The sequence below is a fragment of the Corylus avellana genome, chromosome 2, assembly GCF_965113065.1.
Source record: "Corylus avellana chromosome 2, dhCorAvel1.hap1.2, whole genome shotgun sequence".
NCBI classification, from domain to species: domain Eukaryota; kingdom Viridiplantae; phylum Streptophyta; class Magnoliopsida; order Fagales; family Betulaceae; genus Corylus; species Corylus avellana.
The window spans coordinates 35,183,975-35,194,553 of NC_142491.1; the positions used below are offsets into that span (position 1 = coordinate 35,183,975).

The following is a 10,579-nucleotide window of genomic DNA, read 5'->3' on the forward strand; positions in this document are numbered from 1 at the left end:
GGAACAAAACCTAAAAAGGTTTGCCGCACGACCTTCAGTAGTCGGCTAAGGAAACCAAACAAGACTATTAGTGGTCAAAAGAAAGAGGGAAAACTATGTCAAAAAAAAAAAAAAAAAAAAAAAAGCCATCAAAACAAACTAGCAAGAAAAAGAAAAAAAAAGGAATAGAAAATTACAGAGAAATTTAAAATGACAGTAAATTAAATCCCAAAATAGTAGATCCAGCGGATGGTATGGCGGAGGAAGGTAGTGGGGACACGGTGAAGGATCGGCACGTGTAAACTACTCGCCAGAGCATGAAAACCACGCGTCGACAGTGGGAGCCAAGAGACTGAGAAGCACCACATGAGATTGGAGACAGCGATGGGAGGCGTGGGGGTTGTCAAACGCAATGTGGGGCTTCCCTCGCGTTGGCGAGTGTTGGGCATGCGCCTGCAAGTAAGATCTACTCATCGGCTCATGTAGTTCACGCGCCGGTGCGTGTTGGCCGATTGGCTACATGGATGACGGCGAATTGGCGCGGAAGGGCCCAGGATCACGGTAGGATGGAGCGTCTGGGGGTGGAGCATCCTGAAGTTCATAGATCTGATTTTGAAAAACATCAATCCAAAAACTTCAAGGAGAGTGCAAAACCAAGGCTAAGGATGGTGGATCGAGGCTGGAACCGGCTATTTGCGGTGGGGGAGATGCTGACAAAGTTGCTGGATTGGGAGAGCCCACCATAGGCAATGGATAGGGTTCCGAAGAGGTGGATAGATCCTCCGAAGAGGGGAGAAGGGGTGGGGGAAGGATGAAGTGGGGAGAGGAGGGGAAAGGTGGGGGAGGAGGGGGCCTCCTCCCCTGGCTACTGGAGACTCAAAGAGGGGGGGTAGGGTTTTCTTTGAGGAAAGAGAACGGAGTGTTTTAGGAGAGGTATTATTAAGACATTATTTACTTCAACAAGACCAAACCTATGATTGGTTTACCAAACCATAAAATATTATTTCAAATAGGCATTCTCTTAAATGACAATCTTGAAATTTTAAAGCTTAGCTCTACTTGACTCTATTACAACCATAATTCTAAAGATAATAAAAATAAATAAATAATTCTCATGGAAGAGTTTAAACACCTCACATAGAGTAATGCTGGGAAAATTTTTTTAATTCAAATTTCATTCCGATAGAAAAGTTTTCCTAAGCAATAAGTGAAAGTGGAACTTTTTGGGGACATTGCAAATTACTTAATAGTTTAATTTAAGGGAGTATGTGTATTTTTTTTCTTATAATTTTGTATTTTTATATTTTTATTATAGGAGCCACTATTAATAGACAAGGGGGCCATGACTCCTAATTTTTAATTTTTATTTGTGCCCTTTACTTTGATATGGGCACCTGTCATTATTATTAATGCCGATGTGATGGATTGACATTTTTATCAAAATGTAAACAAAAGTTTGGAATTAGGATAAGTTGGGGATGATTTGAACTGAAAAATATTCAATTAATTATAGTAAAAGAATATTTGTATCCATCAAAAAATAAAAAGACAAAAATATCATTCAAGTATAACTAATGGGATGTTCCAGAAGGTTTGAGAGTAAGGAATTATTTGTCATTTTTGCTTTTCACGAGGAGTTTCAAATTTTAAGCCTTTTTATTTTTTATTTTTATAATATATATATATATATATTAAGTAACTATTTGCAAATCGATAAAATGTAAGGAGCTAATTTTGCATTTATTAAAAATAAAAAAGGTAAAAACGTACTCGGATCAAAGGTTTACCACGAACCAAAGCCCACCGAGCATGGTCAAGAGGTGCGCGCAGTTGCGCACCCTAGGGTCCGGGCCCGTGCTCGTAACTCCCGAGCCATGCGGGCGGGAAATCACATTTCCCTAATGTTGGCGGGAAAAACCCCAAATTGTTTCCCAACCCCCACCAACAACGTATTCGAACCGCACACACCACACTCTCCCAATCAAATGGGTATAAATACCCGTAAGGCCGTAACCTCCCACTCGCTCTCATTTTAATTTCGAAGTGGGCTTCGAAATTAAAAGCCGGTCTCTCTCTCTCTCACACACTCGCACAAATACACTCACGCGCACGCAAACCCTCGATCCGAGAGAAACCGAACCATGGCGAAGCCCTCCAAGCGACAGGCGTCGTCCGATGAGGCCCTATCCAACAGCTCCAATTCGTCGGAGGAGGAGGAGCAGGTCATCGAGCAGATCGAAGACGAGGAGGACGAGGAGGAGCTTGAGGCCGTGGCTCGCTCGGCCGGTTCCGACGAAGACGACGACAACTCGCCCGCCTCCCAGGACGCTGCCGCGGATGGCGACGAGGAGGACGAGGTAAATTTACGATCATGTCCTCGAGGAAGCGCGTGCATGTGGTAGCTTTCCTTTTGTTGGATCTGCTGGTGTGGTTGTCTCTGTTCGCTAGGGTTTCTTGTGGGATATGTTGCGCTAGGGTTTGGTTGGTCTAGGGCTTGGTTAAGTATGCCTCCTGTTTGGTTCCCGAGAAAGGACGAGGAAAATGAAAATAGATTAGGGTTGATTTTATAGTTTCATTTTGCGTTTGGCATATTGAATACTTGGACTAAGCAAAATTGAAGTATAATGTTAACTTGAGCTTAGTGTTGTCGCATTGGGCCCAACTCCCAAATGATGAAAAATGGAAGGTTTCAACGATTAGTTGACCTCTTGGCTATTCGATTGTTTGATGCTCACTTTATATCACGCTTGAGTAGCTCACTATGGTTGCTACGTGACAATTTCGAACTTGCTCGGGTTTTTGTTCTCAATTGGTAAATTTCAGTGTCGTAAAGCATTCCATGTGTAAAAATTTACCTTACCCTATGTGCTTTTGGCACCACTTGCAGGATGGAAATAATGTGTCCAATGCCGAAATAAGCAAGCGAGAAAGGGCCAGACTCAAAGAAATGCAGAAAATGAAGAGAGAAAAGATTCAGGAAATACTGGACGTCCAAAATGCTGCAATTGAAGCTGATATGGTGTGTGCATCATATAGAGGATTTGTATTGCTTTGTGTCATTTATTCTCCATTGGTTTGTTGATTTTTATTTTAATTGCAGAACAATAGGGGGCAGGGGCGCTTGAAGTATCTCCTGCAGCAAACTGAGTTGTTTGCGCACTTTGCCAAAGGTGATCATTCTGCATCTTTAAAGAAGACAAAGGGAAGGTATAACTCATCCTCTCTTTAGAAAACATCATAAATGTTGCTTTGATCCAATGTTCCCAGGGACTCTTTTTCTACTCTCTCACTTGGTTGATTCTAAGTTTGTGGTACAATCTCTCATGTCCAAGAATAAGTTCTGTTTGCCATATCTTCTCATGTTTTGACATGTTTTTAGCTCTTCTTGCTGCCTATACAGCCCTTTTAGATGATTTGGTTGAATTTTGATTTTGTAAATGTAAGAACTTTTCATAAGCATGGCCAGTTGAGGATATAAGCCTCAAATTTGGGTTAGTGGAACTAGTTTTATGGAAGTTTGACTAGAATAAAATGACAGCTAGTTTTGGCTGGATAATTTTCTTTCACGAAAGTGTCGTTTCTCTTTCAAATTATATTTAAATAAAATGTTTTTAATCCCAACACATTATTGTCTCTATGCTAGTGCTTTCTTTCAGTTTACAACAAAATGTGACTTAAACATTTGGGAGTTGCCCTTTCAAATATGCGCTTATATTTGTGTAATGCCTTTGTGTGTTATTTAGGTACAAAACAACTACGTAGAGACATTAAATTTGGTTAGAGTCTGCTTTGTTATACATTAAAGTTTGAACCTTCCTTTAATGATAGCCTTTTTCATTTTATAATTTAGGGGTCGCCATGCATCAAAAATAACTGAAGAGGAAGAAGATGAAGAATGTCTTAAGGAGGAAGAGGATGGTTTGTCTGGGACAGGAACCACACGGCTTCTTAGTCAACCCTCTTGTATGTGCTCTCTGTCTATTGGTGTCTGTTTATCTATATGCTTCAATGATCCTTGTTAGGATTGTCTTCAATTGTTGTGATTATGCACTGTGTTTATTGCATATTTTGGGAAATATTGTCACAGGTGTGTGATTCAACTGCTTTTGATGTAAAATGTTTTTCCCCCTCTTTTTCCTAATCCATTGCTTCACCAAAATTTCTGATTTTGGTACATTGTTTTCTTTTGTTCTTGTCCAATGCTTTCATTTCTATGAGTACCATAGTTAGATTATATGTAGCTCTTAGCGGCTGGAAGTTTGATTGTCAAGTCTTATGGTTTTTTTGTTTTGTTTAATTTTCTGCTCAATGGAACTTGATGCCTCACCAGCTCAAGGTGACAAAATTGATTTTTTTTTTTCTCTTTTCTTTTTTTTTGTTGCTGAAAAATAATGTCTCCCCATTCTTTCTCCTACTCATTGGCTTTTATCAGCCATGTCCTAATTTGAGATTTTTTTTTTTCTGGATTTGTTTTTGGATTCTTCGACTGTCAAAAGGATGTCTCCTGTTCATGATAATATTTTCAGTTCCAATGCAGTTCAAATTTGGAGTGCTGATTTTTCTTTATCTATTTTTGTTTTTTTCTTCAGGTATTCAGGGGAAGATGAGGGACTACCAACTTGCTGGGTTAAACTGGCTTATACGACTATATGAGAATGGTATAAACGGAATCCTTGCAGATGAAATGGTATGCATTTTAGAATTGACGCATTTTACTCGACTGCATCATTGGATAATGTACTTTGAAGCTGTGTTGTGTCAAAATTATAATTTTATAATTACCTTCTCATGTATAAGTGACCAAGGATGGCTTGGTTGCGCTATAACATAGTGATAAGTTGTTGGTTTTGCTATCCAGGGGCTTGGTAAAACATTGCAAACCATCTCTTTATTGGGCTATTTGCATGAGTTCAGAGGAATTACTGGCCCTCATATGGTAGTTGCTCCAAAATCTACTCTTGGAAACTGGATGAATGAAATCCGACGTTTCTGCCCAACTTTGCGTGCTGTAAAGTTTCTTGGAAATCCTGATGAAAGGGTGAGTAACTTCTGCTCTCTTGAATGAGTGAACTTAGCAGATTATCTTTTTCCTTAATAATTTCTCATTTTCTTATTTGTGCAGAGGCATATACGAGACAATTTACTGGTTGCTGGCAAGTTTGATGTCTGTGTCACAAGTTTTGAAATGGCAATTAAAGAGAAGACCAGCTTACGTCGCTTTAGCTGGCGCTATATTATCATTGATGAAGCCCATCGAATTAAGAATGAGAATTCGCTCCTTTCAAAAACAATGAGGCTTTATAATACCAATTATCGCCTTCTCATCACTGGCACACCACTTCAGGTATGAATTGTAATTTTCATTGGTGTGGTTTCTTTCCTATGTGCCATTTTATAAAATGTGGATCTGTGTTCACTAAACTTGTTGGTTGTTGTTGAAAATAAAAAGGTTGTTGTTGGTAGTAATGCAGACTTCATACAATTGGTCATTGATCACTTTATAAATATATACAATATATTCAACCGAAATTATGCTAAAGGTTGACATTACATTTGAGTACATAATTTACAGCTGTCTTTTGTCAGGATTATCTTTTGCAGTCATCTCTAGATCTAGATGCTTATTGATCTTTAAGATGGTTTAATCATTGTCATTTGTATCTTTGTGTTGATCTTTGTCCTACTTCATACATGCATGAACTGGGTCCTGGAAGGGCCATATAGATTTTATATCCTGAATTTTAGTTGCTTTCAATACATGTTGGGAGTTAGCGTTCTGTTTCATTCTGGGACATTATATTTTGTTATCTTATGGGTCACTAATTTCTTTAATCTAAATGTAATGGTGTTTTCTCATTGTGCAGAACAATCTCCATGAACTTTGGTCCCTTCTCAATTTTCTTCTGCCAGAGATATTTAGTTCTGCAGAAACTTTTGACGAGTGGTTCCAAATTTCTGGTGAAAATGATCAGCAGGAAGTTGTCCAACAGCTTCATAAGGTAGGTCGAAGAACCTTTCGATGGGAGCAATAATGTGTTCTATCTTATGCTCCCCCTCCCTCTCTCTCTCTCTCTCTCACTTTGAAACGTACTGTATCTTTTAAGCTGACAGAATAGCCTATTCTTTTTAACATTTAAAAGGTACTCCGTCCTTTTCTCCTCCGAAGGTTGAAGTCAGATGTTGAAAAAGGGTTACCTCCAAAGAAGGAAACAATTCTTAAAGTGGGCATGTCACAGATGCAGAAACACTTTTACAGGGCTTTACTGCAGAAAGATCTTGAAGTTGTTAATGCTGGTGGAGAACGGAAGCGTCTTTTGAATATAGCAATGCAGCTGCGTAAATGCTGTAACCATCCATATCTTTTTCAAGGTGCTGAACCTGGTCCTCCTTATACCACAGGAGATCATCTTATTACAAATGCTGGTATGCTCTAAATTCAACACGATATTGAGTTTATAGGGTGGTTACCAATTGACATGATCAACCCTAATCCACAGGCAATTTTGATTTTCAGGTAAAATGGTTCTATTGGATAAGTTGCTTCCAAAACTAAAAGAACGTGACTCTAGGGTCCTGATATTTTCACAGGTCAGTTTTGAAATTACTATTACTTGTTATATGGTTGGTTTTTGTTGCAGCAGTTTCCTGATTGGTAATAAATGCTTGTGCATGCAAATGTTATATGTGATGCCATTTATTATTTTTATTTTTTTGTCTCTGATTCTGTGGTTGGTATTGGTTTTTATAATTCAGATGACAAGGCTGCTGGACATTCTTGAAGATTATTTAATGTTTCGTGGATACCTATATTGTCGGATTGATGGGAATACTGGTGGAGAAGATCGTGATGCTTCCATTGATGCTTTTAATAAACCAGGGAGTGAGAAATTTGTCTTCTTACTATCAACTAGAGCTGGAGGCCTTGGCATTAATCTTGCTACGGCAGATGTTGTCATTCTTTATGACAGTGACTGGTGAGCATTTTTTTATATTCTTGTTGGAATTGCTGTTACGGTGTTGGCGTGTTTATGTGTGTTTCTTTTCTTTAACTTATTTGGCGGTTTTGGTGATGCTTGGGTTTTTCTTAGGAATCCACAAGTTGATTTGCAAGCACAGGACCGTGCTCACAGGATTGGTCAAAAGAAAGAAGTTCAAGTTTTCCGGTTCTGCACGGAGGTCTGGATTTCTATATTTCTTTGTCATATTTGAAGCTAAGCTATAACTTTTATAGACAATTTTTCTCATTGTAAATGACTTATGGAACAGTATACTATTGAGGAAAAAGTGATTGAGAGGGCTTATAAAAAGCTTGCACTTGATGCTTTGGTGATTCAGCAAGGACGATTGGCAGAGCAGAAGAGTAAGCAGTTTCACTATTAGAAGATTTTTCTCATAAAAGTATATATATATATATATATATTTTTTTAAAAAAAAGATAAAAGTCTGCACCAATAATATATACTGGTACTTCTTTTTATTTTTTCATGCAGCTGTTAATAAAGATGAGCTACTTCAGATGGTGAGGTTTGGCGCTGAAATGGTTTTCAGTTCCAAGGATAGTACAATTACAGATGAGGACATTGACAGAATTATTGCAAAAGGAGAAGAGGCTACTGCTGAGCTTGATGCCAAGATGAAGAAATTTACAGAAGATGCAATCAAATTTAAAATGGATGACAGTACGTAGATTTTTAGCAAGGGTTCTTGCCCATAAATAAACAATTTTAAAATATAAATGCTAATATTGATGTGGTTTTCTGCAGCTGCTGAATTGTATGATTTTGCTGACGAGAAGGTAAAGGCAATTCTTTTATGTTTTGTTTTCCAACCAGTATAGGCCATTCATTTGTACTTTGCTCAATATTGCTTTAAGGCTAGCAACTTAACACTATCTCATGGTTTTTTGTGGTGAAGGATGAGAACAAGGTTGACTTCAAGAAACTTGTTAGCGATAACTGGATTGAACCACCCAAGAGAGAGCGGAAGCGGAAGTAATAGCATTTTTTCATTTTATAATCTAAATGAGGCATTTATGTTTTTCCATCATTATATGAAGCGTGATTTTCTTTTTGTCCTCTCTAGTTACTCTGAATCTGAATACTTTAAGCAAACAATGCGCCAAGGTGGTCCGGCAAAACCGAGAGAGCCTCGAATTCCTCGGATGCCTCAATTGTAAGCACCTCCTGAAACTTGTTGCATCAGAAACTGGGGTTGGGTTCTCACCTGTAATGAATATCTGTTTATTTATTATTTTCTTCTGCTGACAGACATGATTTCCAGTTCTTTAACACACAAAGGCTAAGTGAGCTGTATGAAAAGGAAGTACGTTATCTGATGGTGGGTATTGTTGAGCTCCTGCAAATATGCTTTCTGCTTTGGTTGAAACCTAGTCCGTACAAATTTGGTTGGAAGTTTAGTCTTATATATATTTCATTTATTATTTGTCTATACTTTCAGCAAACACATCAAAAGAATCAGTTGAAAGACACAATAGATGTGGATGAACCTGAAGGTATTTGAGTATCTTCCACGTGAATTGCATCCCTTTCCTGACATTCTTTTATTAAATCCATCTCTAACTAAGTATTGAACATTTAGAGGTGGGAGATCCATTAACTGCTGAAGAGCTGGAAGAGAAGGAGCGGCTATTAGAAGAGGTAAGTTCATATGTTGTGGAAAAGGTATATATATTGGATTACTTTCTCTAAACTTGACTATTAGTGGATTTCAGGGGTTTTCTTCATGGAGTAGAAGAGATTTTAATACTTTCATTAGGGCTTGTGAGAAGTATGGCCGAAATGACATCAAAAGTATTGCTTCTGAGATGGAAGGGAAAACAGAGGAGGAAGTTGAAAGATATGCAAAAGTTTTTAAAGAAAGATACAAAGAGTTAAACGGTGAGTAATATCCAATGTTACACCATTGTTACTTTAGTGAAAATAGATTCTAATGCGAAGCTAATATGAGCTTCTGTTATTGATTCCTACATTGACAAAAAAAAAAAAATACTAATGTCAGCGAACTTAAACATCAGCCTTTTGGGCCTGGGTTCACATTATATTTTTTGTTGGCTCCAGGCCCCTAGTACATCTCATGTTTATTTTTTGCAAATGATATGTGAACGGTTGGAAAAACTTTTGTTGATTGGTTTAGCTGGATTTAACCTTCAGTTATCAAGGAAAGATCAACTGCATTAGTGTCTGGTTTGAGTGCAGAACCATTTGGTTGGTTCAGCTTGTGGAGTTAGTTTTCATAAGAAAATTTGTAGCGTATCTAATAAGTGATTCTAAATATGATTCTTCCAGATTATGATAGGATCGTTAAGAATATCGAAAGAGGGGAAGCTAGAATTTCTCGTAAAGATGAGATCATGAAAGCTATTGGGAAGAAGTTGGACCGGTACAAGAATCCATGGCTGGAACTCAAGATTCAGTATGGTCAGAACAAAGGGAAGCTGTACAATGAAGAATGTGATCGTTTCATGGTGTGTGTCTTTCACTAATGAGAAGTTTGGTGTGTATGTGAAATATCCAAATACCCAAGTAATTCTTGGTTGCTACACAATTTGCAGATATGCATGGTTCACAAACTCGGGTATGGGAACTGGGATGAGTTGAAGGCGGCATTTCGTACTTCACCCTTGTTTCGTTTTGATTGGTTTGTAAAGTCTCGCACAACTCAAGAACTTGCGAGGAGGTGTGATACCCTAATTCGGTTGGTGGAGAAGGAAAACCAAGAGTACGACGAGAGGGAGAGACAAGCCAGGAAAGAGAAGAAGCTTGCCAAGGTTCGGTTTGATACTTACTTTTGAAAACACCACCATGCATTCTTCGATTCTGTCTGTCACTCATCGACTTCACCCACCTCACTGATGCATCCTTATTGCTACATCTTGTACTGATTTGACTATGCATATTTCAGAGCATGACACCATCAAAGCGTGCTCTGGCTCGGCAGACCGAGAGCCCCATTTCTCTAAAGAAGCGGAAGCAATTAACTATGGATGACTATGTGAGTACGGTATGTTGCTGCCCCCACTTTATTGCTTAGTTTGTAATGATGATGGTGGTTACTGGCTACAGATTTACTGATGAGAAGTATATTGTCTTGGTGCAGGGAAAGCGGAGGAAATGATACTGAAAGTTTAAAATTACGAAACTTTTTTTCCGTTTTCATTTTGGTGTAGTAGTAGTAGTATGGCAAGGAGTGGCCCTAGTTTGCAAACTAGAGTTCGTTATATATCCCCTTATTTTTGAGATCAGGGTTCCACAGAATCCATTACTTCATCAATGGATTTGGTAGCGTATTAGAGTAAGGAATTAGTTTTTGGGAATTTGTATAAAAATGAATATAGGAGTTATCTCCTAAATTACTCTGATATTTTGTTCATTGTAGTTAGAATATATTGTATTAACTGGATTGAGGCAGTGGTACCCATGGCCTAGTCTTATTTCCCTCATTAAAGACGGTGTACAATGTTGGTATTTTGCTATTTTATCTGTTGGGATTTGGGCCCAAATGCCGCCACATACCTGATGATTATTATTATTATTATTATTATTATTTTCTGTTTGATCTTTTGATTTATGGTCAAAATGTG

At 38.2% G+C, this 10,579-nt stretch overlaps 1 protein-coding gene across 2 annotated transcripts; it reads left to right on the top strand.

The window, feature by feature from the left end:
- The first annotated feature begins 1,998 nt into the window (after positions 1-1,998).
- Positions 1,999-10,547, top strand: CHR17 (chromatin remodeling factor17). 2 transcript variants are annotated; one of them, XM_059594052.2, is made up of 25 exons: positions 1,999-2,336; positions 2,867-2,998; positions 3,080-3,186; positions 3,830-3,942; positions 4,569-4,666; positions 4,838-5,017; positions 5,102-5,323; positions 5,844-5,978; positions 6,120-6,402; positions 6,494-6,567; positions 6,733-6,953; positions 7,068-7,155; positions 7,246-7,339; positions 7,470-7,658; positions 7,743-7,774; positions 7,894-7,970; positions 8,062-8,151; positions 8,247-8,316; positions 8,437-8,491; positions 8,578-8,636; positions 8,711-8,876; positions 9,285-9,463; positions 9,551-9,766; positions 9,901-9,999; positions 10,096-10,547. In XM_059594052.2, exons 1-25 carry the CDS (start codon positions 2,121-2,123, stop codon positions 10,111-10,113), a joined length of 3,213 nt encoding a protein of 1,070 aa, XP_059450035.2. In that variant the 5' UTR covers positions 1,999-2,120; the 3' UTR covers positions 10,114-10,547. The 2 variants fall into 2 exon arrangements, with proteins under 2 accessions (XP_059450035.2, XP_059450041.2); XM_059594058.2 differs by having other exon boundaries at positions 9,901-9,990.
- Positions 10,548-10,579: the final 32 nt, after the last annotated feature.

Bases quoted from the DNA above. Each gene is read 5' to 3' on its own strand.
- CHR17 (XM_059594052.2), top strand. From the start codon at position 2,121: ATGGCGAAGCCCTCCAAGCGACAGGCGTCGTCCGATGAGGCCCTATCC. The intron at 6,954-7,067 runs GTGAGCATTTTT...GGTTTTTCTTAG, and splicing joins ATTCTTTATGACAGTGACTG to GAATCCACAAGTTGATTTGC. The intron at 8,637-8,710 runs GTAAGTTCATAT...AGTGGATTTCAG, and splicing joins AGGAGCGGCTATTAGAAGAG to GGGTTTTCTTCATGGAGTAG.